Source organism: Phytophthora ramorum, assembly GCF_020800215.1.
Source record: "Phytophthora ramorum isolate Pr-102 chromosome Unknown Phyram_PR-102_s0019, whole genome shotgun sequence".
Classification (NCBI taxonomy): Eukaryota; Oomycota; class Peronosporomycetes; order Peronosporales; family Peronosporaceae; genus Phytophthora; species Phytophthora ramorum.
The window spans coordinates 904203-923624 of record NW_027150665.1 but is presented as its reverse complement, the minus strand read 5'-3'; the positions used below and the strand labels follow the sequence as shown (position 1 = coordinate 923624).

General features: G+C 50.0%; 6 protein-coding genes across 6 annotated transcripts; 4 read left to right on the top strand and 2 right to left on the bottom strand.

The window, feature by feature from the left end:
• Positions 1 to 936: 936 nt before the first annotated feature.
• On the top strand, positions 937 to 2058 carry KRP23_13991 (uncharacterized protein; the record flags this gene model as incomplete). The annotated part of the gene is made up of 1 exon (XM_067884772.1): positions 937 to 2058. The coding sequence occupies one exon, from the start codon at positions 937 to 939 to the stop codon at positions 2056 to 2058; it is 1122 nt and encodes a 373-aa protein (XP_067738150.1).
• Positions 2059 to 4499: 2441 nt separating this feature from the next.
• Positions 4500 to 5599, bottom strand: KRP23_13990 (uncharacterized protein; the record flags this gene model as incomplete). The annotated part of the gene is made up of 3 exons (XM_067884771.1): positions 4500 to 5249; positions 5314 to 5487; positions 5558 to 5599. The coding sequence occupies 3 exons, from the start codon at positions 5597 to 5599 to the stop codon at positions 4500 to 4502; spliced, it is 966 nt and encodes a 321-aa protein (XP_067738149.1).
• Positions 5600 to 6074: 475 nt separating this feature from the next.
• Positions 6075 to 7277, top strand: KRP23_13989 (uncharacterized protein; the record flags this gene model as incomplete). The annotated part of the gene is made up of 3 exons (XM_067884770.1): positions 6075 to 6110; positions 6175 to 6381; positions 6462 to 7277. The coding sequence occupies 3 exons, from the start codon at positions 6075 to 6077 to the stop codon at positions 7275 to 7277; spliced, it is 1059 nt and encodes a 352-aa protein (XP_067738148.1).
• A 2516-nt stretch (positions 7278 to 9793) lies between these two features.
• KRP23_13988 (uncharacterized protein) lies at positions 9794 to 10685 on the bottom strand (the record flags this gene model as incomplete). Its single annotated transcript, XM_067884768.1, has 2 exons — positions 9794 to 10546; positions 10620 to 10685. The coding sequence occupies 2 exons, from the start codon at positions 10683 to 10685 to the stop codon at positions 9794 to 9796; spliced, it is 819 nt and encodes a 272-aa protein (XP_067738147.1).
• Positions 10686 to 12922: 2237 nt separating this feature from the next.
• On the top strand, positions 12923 to 14079 carry KRP23_13987 (uncharacterized protein; the record flags this gene model as incomplete). The annotated part of the gene is made up of 3 exons (XM_067884767.1): positions 12923 to 12964; positions 13057 to 13266; positions 13336 to 14079. 3 exons carry the CDS (start codon positions 12923 to 12925, stop codon positions 14077 to 14079), a joined length of 996 nt encoding a protein of 331 aa, XP_067738146.1.
• A 1346-nt stretch (positions 14080 to 15425) lies between these two features.
• KRP23_13986 (uncharacterized protein) lies at positions 15426 to 16666 on the top strand (the record flags this gene model as incomplete). Its single annotated transcript, XM_067884766.1, has 3 exons — positions 15426 to 15551; positions 15612 to 15803; positions 15878 to 16666. 3 exons carry the CDS (start codon positions 15426 to 15428, stop codon positions 16664 to 16666), a joined length of 1107 nt encoding a protein of 368 aa, XP_067738145.1.
• Positions 16667 to 19422: the final 2756 nt, after the last annotated feature.

The following is a 19422-nucleotide window of genomic DNA, read 5'->3' as shown; positions in this document are numbered from 1 at the left end:
CCGAGTGATGTGCCCAATTGAATACGACGCCGCCGGCGATGTTGACCTCATCTCCAAATATTCACTACTGACGCAATGGAGCTCAATGCGGTGGTCGGGAAGTGTATCAAGGAACGGTATGATTTTGGTGGCGAGTCGTGAAATGTGTCAGCTATCGATAGCGTGGACCAGACGACTTGCACCCGCACCACGAGAACAGGTTTAGCAAAACGATCGGTTTGACTCATTGTTGAGCCAGACAATGAAGTGTAACTCCAAAAAGAAGCAGAGTGAGGGATTAAAAGGCGACGAGAATGATATGATTATCGATACGATGCGTTTCAGAAAATATGAATTTCCCGCGGTAGAGCTCCTATCGCCTGCCCCGTCGACGTTGGTCGTCGTGCTTGACGAGAGAACTTCCATAACGTACCGCCACAAAAACACTTCAATGTTGCTGAGATAAAACAGGGAGCATGGCAGTTCATTACTACCGGTAGCAAGAGGCACGGCGACCATCTCGAATTCTAATGACAAGACATGAGGATACCATGGAGTCTGTTCCAAGGTACACAGCAAAGCCCAAAATCCAAAACCCAGCAAGTGGATGCCCTCTCGATGTGTTTCACTGTCCGGCAGTGATTGAGTAGTTGAGACTCTTTGAAGGTCTGCTCTTCACGCAGGGAACGCCACCACACATTTGCTTCGACTAAAACCGCCCACCTTCACAGCTTCAAGGGTGTCGTCGACAGGAGCCGATTGGAGTGAGGTGATCACATTGCAACCGTGTTGCGCCGGTCTGCAATCATTCTCCAAATCTTGAGTTTTATCGGCATCGTGGTCTCCAAGGCGAGGTATAGTCACCGCAGCACAAACATTCCCTCAAATCCCTACAAATTACCTACTATAACTCCAGTTGGCGATTTTCCCATTTGTTGCGACGCAAGAGTCCGGATAATGTTCACAGAGGCGAACGAGTCCTTCCAGGGGCTCTCTCCCCTCGCAGCATCCTCGCCCGACACGCTCCCACCTTCTCCCACCCCCACGTCTGCGAAGCCCAAGAAGAAGCGGAAAGCGACCTACATTCTGCGCAAAGAGGAGCAGTCCACGTTGCAACAAGAGATCGAGCGCCTCGAGAGTCAAGTGGCTGTGCTGAAGACCCGCAACCTGCCGCCCGAAGAGGCCGCCAAAGCGGACCCGGTGCTGCAGCGACGAGAGGCCGAGAACGCGGCGCTCACGAGCGTCCTACGCCACCAGCAGCTGCACGTGGCCAACGCGCAGTCGCTGCTGTCGCGGTGCCTGGGCGACCAGTATACACACCCGTTGTATACAAGTATACGCCTCACGAAAGACTGGCCGGATAGAAGAGCCACATTGCGAGGTATACGCGCCGAAAAATTACGAAACGCCTACGATTACATTCTGGCTAGAAGTAGCCACTCGCAACCGGAGAAGATGCAGCTTTCGGACGAGAGATTTGAGTCCGCCCAAGGAGATTTATGCTGCGTGAGGTTTGAAACCGTTCACTTTAGAGGAGTGGAGTCCTTGGAGCAGGTGTACAACGCACTGATCTTCTATTTGACTAATATGGAGATTAGCATCTCGGAGAGACTGGGTCACATCACGGTGAGAGACGACTACGACTCGATTGACGGCACGGCGTACAATTCCAGGATTGCGTCCACTGAGGACTGTGGAGTGACGACCGAGATGAACGCCGTATCGTTCCCGCAGTTGTTTGGAGAAGGGGAGCTGGGTCCGGGGGTCGGACCGTGTGCCATCCTAGCGAGCGACTGTGTTGATGAAGACGAATTGTACCCGTACACGCCAAGTGAGAGAGTGAGGAAGGATGTTTCTGGAGCTGTGGTGCTTACTGTGAGTCGACAGAAGCCCAAACATAAGGGCGGAGTGGAAGAGACGGAGCTGGTGGTTACGATGCGTCGGGCAGCGTTCGTCAAACTGCACAAACCGCAGTTTCCGGTGTCGCCCTTTGCGCTGCAGGAGCTGCACGAAGGCATTGCACGGTGGGGTGACGTCATGCTCAAGACCGTGCGCAGTGTCGTGTACACGACGGCGTAGCTGCTACCTGGTGGCAAATAGTGCCGACTTGTAATGGATTTTCGTATGCATGGATCTATACTTGCTGGGTTGAGCTAGGAATTCCTCGGGATTTTTCTGTGGCGATGGATGAATGGCGTTCGGGGGCAACACGCTGGTGTGTTTGCAGCGCAAGATAGCTACCAATGAAGCTTGCTCCCGGCTTATCTAGCTGAATCCTTGTCCTCATGAAGGTGTGGTTGTTTTGTAGCTTATCCAATCGAAAAGTGACCTTGTCAATGGCCCCGACGCAGATCGACGTCGTCCCACGTCTAAGCCGAATGCAATTTGCGGATGTGTACTCGATGCGTGAAGCAGGCGACGTGGTTGGCCGGTTGATACTTTTGCACAAGGTCCCAGCAGCACCAATACTTGCTGAATGGCCCACTGGTCGCAACCGCTTTTAATTAAGCGGAACATGCACCTTGCACAAGGGATTTGTCAGTTTGCCCGTGTTGAATCTTGCTTACGTACGCCCGGCGCTTGAAATGAAATTCTGCCCACCACGAAGACCGAGCTTCGTTGTTACTATACCGATGGAAAACATGCCCAAGCCAGCACGTGTGCAGTGCGTAAGGTACATCGGCTGTAGTGGCAAGGTCACTTACCACCTTATTCGATGCACGTCTGTCTCTCAACTTTCTTTTTGCTGATGTCTATTGGCGGAGGTACAGCGTCTGGCAGCTAAACTGGCAGTGCTGAGCACCCGACACTAACTCCCGAGAAGCAGAGCTGGCGGAATTGATTTTGTAGCAAACCGTGCGGCTAGGAGCCGGTAATTCCGAGTTGCCAAGACGACGTCGTTGTTAGCGCAGTACGTGGTGCGTGACGTTTGTGCTGTTCGAAAAATATCTAGCGCCGACTCGAGAAGGACTGGAATCCTTTGTAATCGAGTATTCGTCTTGGCAAGGACTGGGTAGAGCGGCGGGCTAACGCTTCTGAAGATCCTACCGTAAAAGCTGCAGAATGCTTACGAGTACATCAGGGGAGGGAAGATTCATTGGTACCGCAACACTCGGAGGAGCTGTTTGAGACGCCCGGAGGGAGGCGTTTGCTGTGCACATGTGGAAGTTGCACCTTTTGCTGGAGTGAAGTCCGTTCAACAAGTGTTCGACGCGCTAAAGATCTGCGTGGGCAACATGGAGATCACCGTGTTGTAGCTATTGGGCCACATTACACTGCGAGAAGACTACAACGCGATCGAAAACCTGTGCGTACAATGCACGAATATTGTCGAGGCTTAACAGGAATATCCTGATTGAGAAGCACCAATATGTGTGAGGAGGGTAATGGATTCGGTTGCGCAGTCATCTCGGACGATCACGATGTATTATTTCGGTCGCTATTGAATCAACAGCAAGCGAACAAAAATCAAAGAGTGCGGGATAGAGGTGCTGAGCGGTTGTAACGAGCGGCGAGTTAAGCATTGCCGTCCAGAATTCTCCGCGTCTCCAAGGCAACGTTGCAGATGGCTGCCGCGCAGTGGAACAACCAGACGATGAAGGTCATGCGTAGAGTTTTGTGTACGCCCAGTTTGAGTGACTATACTTATTCAATCTCAAAGAAATGTATTCAGATCAGTTTGCTTCCGTCAACAAGGCATCCACGACGGACTCTAAAGAACTGCGCAATGAACAACTGCTCAATCCAGTGCAGGTGACGTTCGTAAAACTTCTCCCAGATGTCCACGATCTGAGCATCCTTCCAATCAATGCATGCACAAAACGCAAGCGGGTTTCCACATACACCGACGTCCTCATTTCCAGATAATCAGCTGACACTTGAGCCCCTTCTTTCAATCGCATTACTATGAGTTCGATACAGACCGCACGAATCAGCAGTTTTACCTACGCAAGCAGCAGGTTAAACATCAATGACAGCACAACTGAATCAGCATCTACCCATACATGCACGTACTTCAAATCTGTTGCTGATGACGGCGTGCTCCGAAACAGACTCAGCGCCTATATTCATCACTGGGTGATGCCATAATACCAGTCACTGAGAGCTAGTGGTGATATTGAAGCGAACAGCATTTTTGAAACTACACCAGCCTCAGTTCCCCATATCAGCGAGTGATTTGCAAGGGCTGCACGACGGGATTGCTCGCTGGGGTGTAAATCTATCCGAAGTATTTTGTACGCAACAAAATAGAATGCGCGTTCACCAACACAATTTCAAGACATTAGAACTCGCACAGGCAAAAACATCTTCTTCCAGTCTGTTTGATTGCCGATTATGTGGCTAACAACTACGATAGAATTTGAGGTTTGTACGGTCGTGGAGGGGCTCGAAGCACGCGTTGGATGTTCTGCAATACCGTAGTCACCACTTCTCGCGGCAGAATGCCTCCAGCTCCCGAGTTCACTGTAAATCAGAGCTCTCTCTTTGATTTCTTCGTCAGCCTGTGGTTGCTATTCCGATTAAGGCATTGAGTATAGGACGCCGCGAATTGATCTGAGAATGACGTCTCCCCATCGAGCAGCATCTTGCTGCAACTCCTGCCACACAGCTTCCGCCATTTCGAACTCAGGACAGTGAAGCTTCACAGAGGCAGCACGTCGTAGTGTTACGACCAGCTCGTCACCCTCGGTCTGCAATTGGTTTGTAGTCAGCACAAATGCTGCGGATACGTCTTTGCGGACACGTTCACTAGATAGGTAGGGATAGAGCTCGTCCTCGTCGACAGAGTCGATGACAACCATTCCACAGGGTTCACCACTGCAAATGTCGTTGGTTTCATCAAGCAACTGCGAGAACATGATGCAGTTGAGCTCCGTAGTGGCACCGATATCATTTGTTGACACAATCCGAGCATTGTAAACTTTGCCCTCCACCGAGTCATAGTCGTCTCGAACCGTGACGTGGCCCAACCTCTCAGAAATGCTGATCTCCGCATGGTTGATACTGAAGAGCAGCGCGTCGTACACTTGCTTGAGCGAGCTCACACCTCGAAAATGAACAGTCTGGAAGATGACACAGCAAGTGTCACCTGTTGCTGTCTCGAAGCGCTCATCCGAGAGTTGGGGTTGGTCCCACCGAGTAACCTCACTGCGCATCGAGACATACTCGTACGCAGCTCCCAATTTCTTCTCCCGGAGGCCCAAAAGCGTCGCACTACGCTCTTCCCAGCTCTTTTTCAAATGAATGCGCGAGTAGAGCGGGTGGTTTTCCTGGTGGAAGTCCAAGAATGAGCTAATCTGGAGTTGGTACAAATGAAGCGACTAGTTTTCGTACCAGAAGGGGCGAGATGGCAGACTGTACACGAGCAACATCAATCTGCTGCTGGCGAATGGCGGAGCGTATGGCGGTATTCTCCGACTTTACGTGCTCAACATTCGGCACGGGGTTCAGCTGTGCGAGCTCGTCTTGCAGTCTGCGCACCTCCTCTTTTAGGTCCTCCTTCACTTGCTGTATCAACGTTCTCGTCAGGTTTCCACACTGAAAGACCTGCGATTCACACATGCACGTGTCATCTTACCTTGCGCATGAAGTACGCGGACTTAAATCTCTTCTCGCCCATTGGTATCAGTTGGCGCTGCTCGTCCTGTCGCGAAGTGAGCGAGCTGTGGCGAGTCCAATTGATACCATCATTCCAAAGCGTCGACAAGAACCGAACGGCTGCTAAAATCATCCGATTTGTCATCGCGCGGATAGGAATTTGTCAAGCTGACTACAGAATACTCAGTGCGTCTTCATTCGGATGAAAAATACAGGTAGGTCTTGAGGAAACTACCGCTTTGAGTCGATTAAGTCGAGCTCGTTCGACTCCGTCAAGTTAAATAGATAATCACTGGGGGTCAATAACAACTTGGCTCAAACCAGAGTGATTTTGCACTCACTCATTCCACGCGATCGCTTCATTGTTGACGGCTTCAACTCAGTTGTTGCCCTCAAAGCTTGCATTGGTGGTACCAGTGGTACCACCTGGAGCGGCTAAATGTCGCACGCACAATGAAATGCGGGACAACGAGTGTCATCGTTGAAAATTCGTCCTCATGAAGAAGCAAAAATGCACATACACAGCACGCCGAGTACGTGATCCCCCCTAACGTATCTTATGATAGAATTGGTGTAATATATTATTTATTCTTACAGGAGGAGGCCCAGCAATTACGCGAGCAAGTGCAGCGCCTGGCGTCGGAGTTGCAGCAGCTGCAACTCCGCTCGCTGGCCCCCGAGGACGCGGCGCTGCTGGACCCGGCGGTGCAGAGCGTCGTGGCGGAGAACAATCACCTGACGTCGCTGGCCAAGAACCAGCAGCTCAACGTCGCGAGCGCGCAGTCGCTGTTGTCTGAATGCCTCGTGAGGATTTATCATTATACTCAATTATGCTTCTTGAAAGGTATATTACTGATTAAAAGTTGTTATATTACTTCTTAAAGGGAGACCAGGAATCGCACCCGCTGTACACCAAGATTTGCCTGTCGAAGGACTGGAACGAGCGTCGAGAGACGCTGATGACTGTGCGGACGCAGAAGCTGAGAAATGCTTATGATTTTCTAATATCACCTGGACGATTCGTGGATCCCGAGAAACCGCACACTTCGGACTATCGCTACGAGACTTCGGACGGAGACATTTGCTCGGTGCACTTGGAGGCGATCCATTTTCCGTGTGTGGAGTCGCTTGAGCAGGTTTGGGAGGCGCTGCTGTTCCACTACAACAACATTGAGATTGGCATCTCGGAGAGGTTGGGACATACGACAGTGAGGGACGACTACGATGCCATCGACGGGAGTGTGTTCAATACGCGCGTGCTGTCGCGATCGGACAACTGTACGCCAGTCGAGAGCAGCATCGTGACTTTTTCACACTTGTTTACGGAGGAAGATGAAGGCTTCGGTGGACAAATGTGCGGCATTTTGGCTCTTGACTCTGTGGACGAGGACGAGTTGTATCCGTATTTCCCGAATAAGCGTGTTCGGCTGGATACGTCAGGTGCGGTTATTTTGACGGCGAGTAGGCGACCGACGAAGACTTCGATTGGAAAGCAAGAGGATGACACTTTGGATGGATTGAAAGATGTCGAGGAACCAGGCAAACTGGTGGTGACGCTACGCAGAGCTGCGTTCTTGAGACTCTACAATCCGCAGTTCTCAGTTTCGGAAGCTACGCGTCAAGAGCTGCAAGCTGGGATTGGACGATGGGGCGATGTGTTGATGAAAACGATCCGAAGTTACGTGTATTCCGAGCCTTAAAGCCAGAAGCACAACTTTTTGTTCGACTGTTGCAAAGTGTTCATGATCCCAGACCTAATGCAGTGAAAGCGTCTCACAGTGCAAAATGGTCCAGTCGCTCCGAGATGATCATTTCCGTATTGTGGAAAAGGGCAGAGTGGATCATCTCGAAGTGAACGCAGCACAGATCATCGTGCTCGGTCTTGAACCGCTTCACCTGAGTGCATCATTTTCTTGGAGTCAACAAGTCGACTCGATTCCACGACGAAATTAAACATGGCGCAGGGCGTCTGATCCTTGATCATTGATAGTGTTGCGCGCCGCTTACGTGCAGTGTCTTTTTTAACAACACAACGAAGGCTATAAGGGGGGAATTAGTGCCTGCGTCAGCGTATGAGCGTATTCTTCTGATGTTGCCTGCAATAGTCGGGATCGTCAATGTTGAACAAGAAACCTTGCTACCTGTCATGTTCGCAATGACGCATCTCTTGATGCACTGTGGTACACTACAACATTATAGAGAAGATGCGAGAAAATTGTTTTTGATGCACGTGCGGAGTGACTTGAGGCCTTACTACAAGGAATAATTTCAAACAGAGAAATAGAATCGGCGAAATAGGTCTGAGGAACGTTGGGATGAAACAATCGACGCCTGCTCTATGAATGGAGAAGCAGCGATCGATTAATTTCAAGAAATAAAAGTAGTCACACACAAGTCGGGCATATCGAGATCCCATAATGGTTGAGGGATCGGCTGACCGACAGCATCATCTCAATTCCACACAGATCGCGGACTGCGTCCTTCACCTGAGAGTCGGACTGGCATGTCTTAGCCAGCAGGATGACCACACTCTTGCGAGCTAGCCCGTCAGATAGCTCTTGCAGAGCCTGCACACAGTATATTCAGACATGGATGTATCACAACAAGATGTCCAAGCCACGTAGCGGTCAAATTCATATACTGGTGAAAGTTCCGAAGCCAGAAATGTGAACTCAACTGCTAGTGATCTTCTTCGCCGATATGGTGTCAACGTTTACCACCGAGTATGTACCCTGCCGAATTATTTGAGGATTCACGAGTTCGTTGTCTTCATGGTTGATGACGCCCGGTGCAAGTACGATGATTTGACATGTTGGGGGTTATTAATCAAGGGCCCTCCTGGTTGGATGCCACGGAACGTTCAGTTTATCCTTTCACCCCACGCACCCACTACAAGCAGTCATGCCAGGAAACCTCGTAGCGTTGGAAGGCTTTGTGTTAAAACTTACGAGAGATGGTTTGTAACTTGGCGACGATGAAGCTCGAGAGCTGCTGAATTCGGCCAATGGACTACGCGTTGCTATTTGTTTACCGACGTTGGAAGAGCTGATTATTCACGAATGTAATGGACACGTGGCATTATTGCATAGTGCTATCGAATCTGTCATTCGGCGCTTTAAATGCTTCAGTGAAGAAGATATGATCTAATACTGCCTACCCGAAAGCTTTCTTCAGTTAATGACCCCATGCTTTGGAAAAGAGCATGTAGCTTCTAGTCCTCGTGTTGCAGGTTTTCTGGCCAAGTCTCTTGTGGGGAATTAAACTATGAGCCTGCGCAATGGAGTGCAGACGATAGGCGGTGCCTCACTAGTTTGAAGAGCGCTGGCTTTATTGCGAATGACAGTAACTACTACATCTAATTCACGTCTGCGCTAGCAAAATGATACTACAGCAAATGGCTGATTTCGAGTCGAGGGAAAACCAATCGATCCTCGCTTCACGGCCTCATCAAGCAGGCGATCAAGAACATGTCGGCTTTCCAGCTCGTTGAGGCCACTGAAGGCAACGATAACTTCCCGAATGCAGCCACGTTCCGCCATTTGTTCCTGGAAGGGCTTGCTCTGTATTCCCCACCGACCTGCTCGATTTCCCCAGCTATCACACAAGAATTGTGGCCTCTACCTTATCTGCAGTGGAATTGAACTATACTATGAAACATTTTGCTGGCGAATTAACTTGTTTGTGGATGGTGATCCGAGTTTCCAAGAAGAGGCTGAAGTAATTACCGGAAAGAGGTACGCTGCTCCCATCGGGCAAGAAGCCGCCACTGTTGCTTTCCGAAGTTGCCAAACCGAAAGCAAACGAAACGTCGATCGCACGCGAGAGAGAATTACAGTATTTTTCAAACTGGGAGATTTCTCCAAGTGTCGTTGCGGTTTTGGAGAAAACAGAGACCTCGAGACGACCTCGTTGAATCACTAATGCAAGCATTGTTGTGTCAAGTATGTAAAGACGGGTGCTCTAGGTTGTCACACAGCTGCGATGTGCTCCGGTATGATCAAATAGCCGCCATCAATTGTACGGGCGTATGATTTTTTTTCGATCATACTACTGGTTCAACCACTTACATTGAAAACAAACAAAAAAGCAATTGCCTTCTATCAATCCTTGTTTCGTGCTGCTGATCTCTCGGGGTCGACAAGCAAAACGGTTATTATTCTTGTGGATAGTGTACGAAGCATCACGCAATCGAGTTGTTGGCAACATGCTTTGCAAGCTACCGACGCAAGTATAGCGCTGTTCGCATGGCCTTGAGCATGGGATTTCCCCAGTGACCAGAGATGTCTTCCAGCTCGTCCAGATCAAATGAGGAGACTAGAAATCCTGGCTGGTGTAATGTCAAGAAAATTCTGCGATGCATGGTCACTCGGTAGTCAGCAGCGGCGCAGTTCTGCTTCTGTGCTATCTTCCTCGTATTCTCTGTCAGCACAATTGCGCCTGTGATGTCTCTTCGTGCGAACTTGCTCGGGTTGAATGGGAAGAGTTCGTCTTTGTTGACCGCTTCAAGAGCCATAACTGCGTACGAGTCACTACGAGCGTCCTCAATTGAAATCTGTGAAAAGCTGACGACGTTCTCTTCGACTGGAATGCCGCTTGACGTACGTGACAGCGCTCGACTGTTAGTGGCACCGCCATGCACGACTTCGCCGGATCTGGCCGCGTTGAGATCATCCGTAGGCTTGAATATATTTGTACCAATGTCACCCACGTATGATACCAACACGTCAAACACTTGCTGAAGCGACTCGATGCCAACAAACTTGATGGTCTCGTCGATCGTACAGCAAAAATCGCCATTTTCAGTCTCGTATCGGTGGCACGTCGCAGAATCGACTTGACACGAGTCCTGTACGTAGTCGTACGCACTGCGTAACTTTTCCTCGCGAATACCCATGAGCGTCGCTCGACGCTCTCCCCAGTCTTTCGGTAGACGGATGTACGTGTAGAGTGGGTGTAAACGGTGATCATCCTGCCATATCACAAAATGGAGTTAGCTTCTGAAGCAGCAACGCAAATTAAATGGAAAGTGTCCGTGCACGTACCAGATTTCGCGAAACTAGAGACTGTGCTTTGGCGAGTTCAAGCTGCTGGTTGCGAGTCGTCGACATCAGTATTTCATGCTGCTCTACTGCTCTCTGAAGCAGTGAAGCTGCGTGTTTGACCTCATTGAATGGAAGCGAGCGAGTCGTGACGACTTCAACGTGTGATTCCAGTCTACGAATCTCAGCACGTAAAGCTACAGATTGTTCCTGTTTCACAGAACAGTCAGAGGCACCACTCATCTGCGAAAACTTGTACCCACGAGAGCTTACCTTTCGCACTACATATGTGCTTTTATGTTTCTTTGGTGTCTTGAAGCTCTCACATGCCACTTTATTGCGTTTTGGACTGCTTTCAACATGGCTCCGTGTATGCTTCGTACTCGTGAAGCTCATTGAGTCGGTTCGATTGGAAATGGGTCTGCGGGGTGGACTGTTCTACTTAATAGACAAATTCTATACTGGAACGAGCTGGGTTGGCTGCGAAGACTCGGCAGCTTTAGAATGATTTTGGTGGTAAACAAGCGTCGCGTCAACACGTTGATGCATGGCGTTTAAACTGTGACAATCCATCTCCGATTACCAAAAAGCGTGAAGGTGATGTTTGCTTCAATTTGGTGCATACACACCGTGGTGATGTGAATTGAGCATTGTAAAATATGATATTTATGTGGAAAAACTTGCACTTTCTCCTGAAGGGTGCTGAGATCCACATCATACACCTGGTAAACACTCCCTCAGCTGCAGATGTCGATGACTCACACTGGTTGAAAAGGTCAGCAGATCCAGTAACGTCAAAACAACCGCATAACCCTTTTGGAATCCAGTGACAGAAGATGAAGCAGGCAAAAAAAAAAGACAAGAAGGCGCACAAATGCACGTACACGGTTCACTGAATGAATGGGTTTACCACTGGAGTTTATTTCTCGTCAAACATGGGACTGAGTGGCTCTTTATTACGGACAGGAGACAGCTCAGGCTCTCAAGACACAGACCCGTCATCTCGAATCTGAGGTGGCAGTGCTCGAGATGCGCTCGATTGCTCGAGTAGAAGCTGATTCAGTCTTGCAACAGGCGACGATAAAGAACGCAAAAGTGACTAATTTGGCACGGAATCTTTGCAGAGGCCCAATCGCTAATGGGGGAGAGGCTGGTAAGGTATACGTACTAAGTCAGTCACCGAGCCTTTGGCTTCTTGCTCAGATGAGTTTATTCCCCATATTTTGTATCAGACGCATCCACTCTACACCTGCATTCGTCTGCCTAATAGGTATAAAGAGCGTCGCTGCGAGCTCCACTGGAAATGGGGAGGCTAACTACCCCATGCGTACCAACTGGTTATGTATCCCGGTCGAGTAGCTGGTCCGAAGCAAACGAGTCTAACGAGCGATTTGAGACGAGCGACGGAGATTTGTGCTGCGTTCACTGCGAGACCATCCACTTTCCTGGTGTCAAGTCGCCCCAGGAAGTCTAGGACGCGTTCATGTTCTACGTGACCAACCTTGAGATCTAGCATCTCCGAGCGATCGGGCCACATCACGGTGCGAGACGACTACGACTGCGTCGACGATAAAGTTTACAACAGTCGCGTACTGTCGCCCAACGACAGCGGGCGTACGGTCGAAGGAAATGTTGTCACCTTTTCTTGCTTGTTTCGAAAAGGGGAAGCTGGTTTGGGGATTGGAGGTGCGTTGGAGGATTGCGGTGTGATATCCGTCCAATCTGTTCACGAGGACAAGCTTTACCCGGATGTTCCGAGTGGCGAGATACCGCAGGCGCAATCGTCCTTACAGTGGACACACCGAATGTGTGAGCTTCCAGAAAGCAGTGCAATGCAACTCATCCAACGTGCGTCTTGTGACTCAACGCTCGAGGTGTTGATCGAACGCCTGCTTCCATTGTTTCTGCTGGCTGTTAGCACAATCGCGCCTGGCAACAGATCGAGCTCATAGAATCGATAGCACGGCCTACAAAAATCATCTTCAAAATCGATCGGATGATCAAAATCGACGGCGAGCGCTACTTGTACCCTGCAGTTTTGTCCACCATCACTACTAAAGCCCCTTACATCTCAATGAAATGCACAGATACCATGACGGGACAGGATTTCTCAGTCAGGAACGTTGTGCACGAGCTCACTTCTCAACTTATCGGTACCTATTAGTAGTCGCCACTCGCGACTAGCAAATCGTGAACGCTTATTGGGTGTGGGGAAGGTGTTTATCACGCCATCTCATCTGCGGCTCTCTCACGCCGCAGGAACTCCCCGAGGAAGCTCAGGTCAGTTGTTGCCAAATCTGTCGACAATGGCTGAGAAAAGACGCAAGTCTACCTGCACGAAGCGGAAGGTAGCGTCGCTTTGAATGGGGGGGGGGGGGGGCTGGACATGTACTAGGAGATGGAGAGTAACGTTTTAGTTGGTTGGTTGTCCGTTGTGCAGGAGGAGATCGGCGACCTGAAGGCGGAGATCCGCAAGTTGCGGTCCGAGTTGGAAGTCAAGGCGGAGCTGAAAGGGCTGGAAGCTCCGGTCAAGAGAGGGAAGTCTCCACCATTTGAAAGTGAGGTCTTGGAAAACGAGACGCTGGCTTCCGTTATTCAGCAGCAGCAACTTGAAATCGCCCGTGTGCACTCCACGCTGCCGCCTCCGTTGGTACGTGGAAGTGGATTTTAGTGATGAGGGAAGGACTGGACTGACTTGCTGTTGCTATTGGTTGAGTAGACACTTCATCCGCTGTGTACGCGCATTTGTCTGAAAAAGAGCTGGGCGGATCGAAGCCAGACGCTGCTTGACCTCCGAGAGCACAAGTTTCGAGCTGCGTACGAGTACATTTCGACAAGAAGTCGGCACTCGTCGTCGTATTCGAGTGACGAGCGGTTTGAGGCTGCGAATGGCGATGTTTGCTGCTCCATCTTCCAGACTGTCCATTTTCCCGGGGTGAGATCGCTCAAGCAAGTTTATGACGCGGTTCTTTTCAGCATGAACAACGTGGAGATCAGCATTTGTGAACGGCTGGGGCATATCACCACGCGAGACGACTATGACTGTGCTGACAGCAGCATCTACAACGCCAGGATGGTCTCGACGAACGACATGGACATCACAACGGAAGTGAGCGGCATCATGTTCTCGCGTTTCTTCGAGGCGGCGGACGATAATGTTGTTGCAGCTCCGTGCGGGATGCTGGTCCTCGACTCGGTTGATGAAGACGAACTCTATCCGTACGTCTCAAGTGAGCGGGTCCGCAAAGACGTATCCGCGGCATTTGTGCTCACTGCAGACCGGCTAGAGGCAAAAAAAGACGACGGCTTGGTTGTGACTTTGCGCCGGGCTGCATTTGTGAAGCTTCACCGTCCAGAGTTTGACATTTCGGAAGCTGCGTGGCTGGAGCTACAGCAAGATGTTGTACGGTGGGGCGACGTCACGAATCAGGCAATCCGAAGCGTGCTGTACTCTGTCCCTTGAGGCGAGCGAACAACATTAACTCGAGGTATCAACGATTGACCAACTCTGACAATTTCGCGTCAGCATTTCTTGACAAGGAACCAAACCGTAATATCAGAGCATTAACTTGATACGTTAACCCATTATTCCCCCAAGGGCGTCCTATAGGTAAGAGTCCGAAAGGGCTAACCTTCTTCCTCCTCCTCCTCCTCCTCCTCCTCGCCTCCGCGGAGGACGGCGCTTGTACGCTGGAGCTTGGAGCTTGGAGACTGGACGAGTGCGCTTGACGGAGCGAAATGAAAAGTGAGAGCTTGCTGGAGCAGCGAAGCCTCGGGGCGTAGTCAACAACAACACCTTCCAGAACACCGTCTCAATGGATGCAGACGCTGGGTTCATGAGAGCAATGTTGAAGTGCGTACAGGCTGCAGGACCGTGCGTGCGACCAGCAATGGATAGACTAGGAGAGCTGCACGGACAGACCATGTCTGCAACTCTCACTTTCGATTTTTCTCAATACATTACGGCAAGAAATCCTCGGGAGCAAGGCCAGCTCCCCTCGCTACTTTCCTACACTGTGAAACATACGAAAGTTCATCAAACAGTAGCTGACTTTCACGTGTCGCCTTTGGATTTCAGACTTGTCGTACCCTCTGACATCGGGGAATGGGGCGTTAAATGATGAAAGGCCAGAATCGCAGCGTCTTTCGTTATGGTTTGGGAGCCTTCAATCAAGAAGAACGGACGGTTGGAGAGACCAAGCTCAGCTAGGATAGAATCGCTCCTGGTACTCCTGTAGCAATTGCGCTTGCAAGCGCGCGTTCTCAATTAAATCAAAGAATTGTACGTTCACAGAGGAGGTCAACACCAATACCAGCATTGTGAGAACTCATGTCGATTATTACTCTACAAGCGCTGCACAACTACACCCACCTGCCGACAGCGGCGCAGAGCAACGCTGGAGACGAATCAATACGTAGGGTCTATAAGGATATCTGCTCTAGCAGCGATTCGCATTTGCAACAGTGCTTCGTGGACTTCAGCCAACGCCTTGCGGTTTTACATGATCGGCATCGAGATCAGCCTGTTGCGCCACAGTACGGTGGTATGCTTGTGCTAGCTTCGCTCAGATGACGAAACAGCATGCGCTTCTTGCAAGATATTATCTCCATCGATGGAGAACTCAGTGCTGCCCATGGCCCAGCGGAGGGGTGATGATATCGCGGGAGCTAGCCTATTGACTGCGACGCGAAGACAAAGATGCAAGTGACTGATATCATCAGAATGCATGTCCAAAGTGGGTACACAAACTGAGAGAGAGGGAGCCATAGTGGATTTCGCCGTCCCAGACTCAAGTGGAAGAAGCCAAGATGTCTAACAAAGAGAACCGCAAGCTACAGAACGCGTCTCCTACCGCGAGCACAGATGGAGACGACTCGAGCAACAACAGCAATCGTCCAGCGAAAAAGCGCAAAGCCACGTACCTCGTCAAGAAGGTCGAAGTCTTATCAAAGTACCAGAGAGATCCATAGTGTTTGACGCCTCTTGTTCGACAGGAGGAGAAGATGAGACTTAATGAGGAGGTTCAGGAACTGGAGACCCACTTGGCTGCATTGAAGGAGCGGGTGGGGCTCACAGGAGGCGCCTCTCTCGAGAAAGTGGCCACTGGTAACGTGGTGCTGAGCAACGTGCTCCGTCAGCAGCAACTGCTGGTTGTGAACGCCCAGGCGGGTTTAGCTGCGTGTTTGGTGAGTTTTTGCAGCATTTTTAGGGTTTCGTTGCGCGTAGAAGTGTGCTGACCAAAATTTGCTGCTGTCTTCAGCGAGGTCCAGCGCCCAGTCCTTTGTACTCTTACATCCACCTTGGCATCAACCATGAGTCACGTCGGAAGACTCTCTCGTCGATCCGAGACTTTAAGATTCAGAACGGAGTGGACTACATTGAGGCTCGGAGCTGCCACCTCGATCTGCTCCAGCCATATGCGTCGAGCGAACAGTTCGTCGACGCACAAGGGGATTTCTGCTGCTCGCACTTTGACGTGACACAGTTCACAGGAGTTAAGTCCCTGCAGGACGTGTTTGAAGCGGCCATTTTTCACTTCAGGAACGAGGAGATCTCCATCTCAGAGCGACTGGGCTACATCACTGTGCGCGACGATTTCAACGCAGCAGACGACAACTTCGTCAACTGCCGCTTGTCTTCAGCGGATGAAAACGGCGTGAGGACCGAAGTGAACACCGCTTCGTTCGCCCAATACGTGGATGCACACCAATCTCGAAGCAACGAGACGTTCGCTGTTCTTGTGCGAGATAGCGTGGATGTGGATGAGCTCTACCCGTACAGTCCAAACGAGTGTGTCCGCAAAGATCAAATGGGAGCAATTCTGCTGACGACCGTCAAAAGGAAGAAACAGGCTGAAGGAGATGAAAGCAAAGGCTACGAGACAAATGAAGAGGAGCTAGTGGTAATTATGCGGCGTGCAGCCTTCATGAAGATCCATCGCCCAGTGTTCCCCTTACCGGAACCCACTCAGCAAGGCCTGCTCAAGGGAATCAAGGCGTGGTGTGACGTCATGCTCGCCTCAATGCGTAGTGTTCTAGCTAGTCCCTGATCGTGCCATGGAACACCAACGCACTGGTTAAATAAAAAATTGACGATCTGAAAATGCCTGACTCGCATCTCGATAGCAAACTTCAGAAATCACATTTTCTAAAGAAGTTTTGTTCTGTACTTCTCGCATTAGGTATGCTCTGTATGCACTATCAAGCTCGTGAAGCGAGTTGAATTACACAAGGTTTCTACCGAGCGTGGGATTGAATTGTGGTCACCTTGCTATTGATGGTGGCTGCCTCGGACTTCTGGGTATTACCCATCACGCTGTAAATCGAGCTTCGAGTCAGCCGACACAGGTTGGTCGAGTTGCACCGCGCTGCTTTCGCAACACTCTACCAGCCCGAAGACGAACGAACTCGGGAGAATTGGTGCTTAAGCTCAATCAAGTACACGACGTATCGTGGATGACCAGAAAACGCAATTTGCTGATAAAGACAAGAAGTTCATGACCAAACTTTTACCTAGCTTCGTATACCATGGTTGAAGCGTCAAATTCTAGGATGCGTTGTACAGACCGTCACGAATTGCATTAAGCATGATATCCCCCCCAGCGAGCAATCCCTCCTGTAGTGCGGCTTCAGGAACCGGGACATCCGGATATCCCCAGTTATGTCGGCGGATTGTGATCAAGCTCGGGCTGCTGTGGAGCACCAGCATCCGATCCATCGAACAGCAGCTCACTGAGTGTGCCTCGCTGCCTATGAAGGAAGCATGGACGGTCTTCCTGAGAGTTTACTCGGTCAAGGCGCGCGGCTAGTAACTTCTAGTGGTGGACGGCACGCGTCCGCCATGCTACATGAACGGGAGCATACTAGAGATACACCTGCGAACAGGTTGTAGTCTGCCGTAGTTTACTTCCTCTACCTGAATAACTTTGCTCATTAATCAATCAACTTTCCTCTTTGGAACAAGACCCCGGGTATTCGCGACAAAGCTAGCTTTGCGCTCTTCGAAGCGTTAGTTTTTTTATCCCGGACACTTGTGTCCCCTAAGACTACCGATCTACATATATTAAGTACGAATATGTTAAGTTCGTCCTAAGTGCGGTTGAAGTAAACTTCAACTATGCCCGGCTTCACGGTGGACTCCGACGGCGATGTGGAGATCCCGTGGCGACCTGTACAAAGACTGTTGTAGCATCATCAGTGATGCTACTGCTTACGGCGCAAGCTGTGCCAAGATTCACAAATATGACGCGAGTTCAAGGTAGCGAGCTGGATAAGGGATGGGCGACTTCTGGTCAAGCGGCGGGAGAGCTGACACGCCCTGAAGGACAATACAAGGACACATCTCGGCTGGGCGACAAAGAAGGCTAACAAGGAGCACCATACGGACTAGTCTTTATCAATCAATCACTTTTCATTTCTCCATTTCAAGACCAAGTTCCAACAAAGCCTTCAAGAAGCTACTCCCTTGGTGGGCATCTTACATCCTCATGCATCCGAAAAAGATGTGTCGAAAAATTCACACTTGCTTAAAAAAAGAGCGCTACTCTGCTGTAGTAATGTTTGTGGGCAGATACGCATTGCAAGAGACGGCAGTGCTGTGGAGTGAAGCTCACAAAATTGTTCGGAAGAGGTTGCCTGTTGCGCCTTGTGCCGGAAACTTCAGGCGTACAAACGGAAGACCATGTGCACACGAGCTCATCGTGATCATAATATCTAAGAGACGGCAGCAATTGATTCTGAAACAATTTCATTGGCACTGATTGACTTGGAGAGGTTGCGATAAGGAAAGAGAGATAAGAGTGTTGCATCCAGCGCTTGTACGGTCCGCCGGAAACAAAAAGAGCCGCAAGACATCCAGTCACAAGAAAACCCACGGCGACTCCAGTACAGAACGAGATTCTACATTGAGTGAGCGAGTCAATTGCAACCATCCTGTGTCGCCGCCATCTCACCAAGGACCAACCTTCAGTTAGTACGCCCCACTTAACTAGACAAGCGCTTCTCTGACCCCCATGCTTCCGTCTCTGAGCACAGCATTGGCTAGACAAGCACACGATGGAGTTTCTGAATTGCAATATTACGATGCCTCGATTTTGTCTCGTGCATGGGGGTTTGCTGGGACAAGGCCTTTTCAGTGAAAACTGAAGATAAGAGGCCGTACATGGGCGTAGAGCCGACAACTGTCATATTGCCGCTCGTAAATCTGGATTCAATCTAAATATTTGCATATGTTGTGTGTTCATCCAACATTTCAATTGCCAAAATAATGTTTGGCAAGAAAGACAACAGCAATAGCACCGCATTGTTTTGAGTAAAAACAGGTTTTGGTAAATTAAGAAAGGATTACGTGCTGTCAGTGCACATAGAGTGCATATATGATCGATTTATGCAAAATCAAGAGGGGAATTTGTGTAGATTAAGATAAGCATTCGTACCATACAAATGTAAGGAATTCACAGAGAAAATGACAAAATAAAGGCAAGACCAAAAATTGTGTATTTGTATCTAACGCTGTAGGCCTTTCAGTCTAGCAGCAATCTGTGCTGTGAGGTGAGTGTGGCTTGGCGGGGACGATTCCTGCTTGATCACACGTTGGCGCTCGGCGAGGCTTTCAGTTATAGTCGTTGAGCTATCGGGAGTGTTGAGTAGGAGGGTATCCATGACCTTGCTCGTTGGCATTTGAGCAAGTGAGATGCCCCACTTGCGTCCGATGTAATAGGCCTTGTTTTGAGACTTGCGCTTCTCCTACTTTTCAGCAACTCGTTTTTTTATCGAGCGCTTTCGCATTTAAGCTTCTTGTTTACAT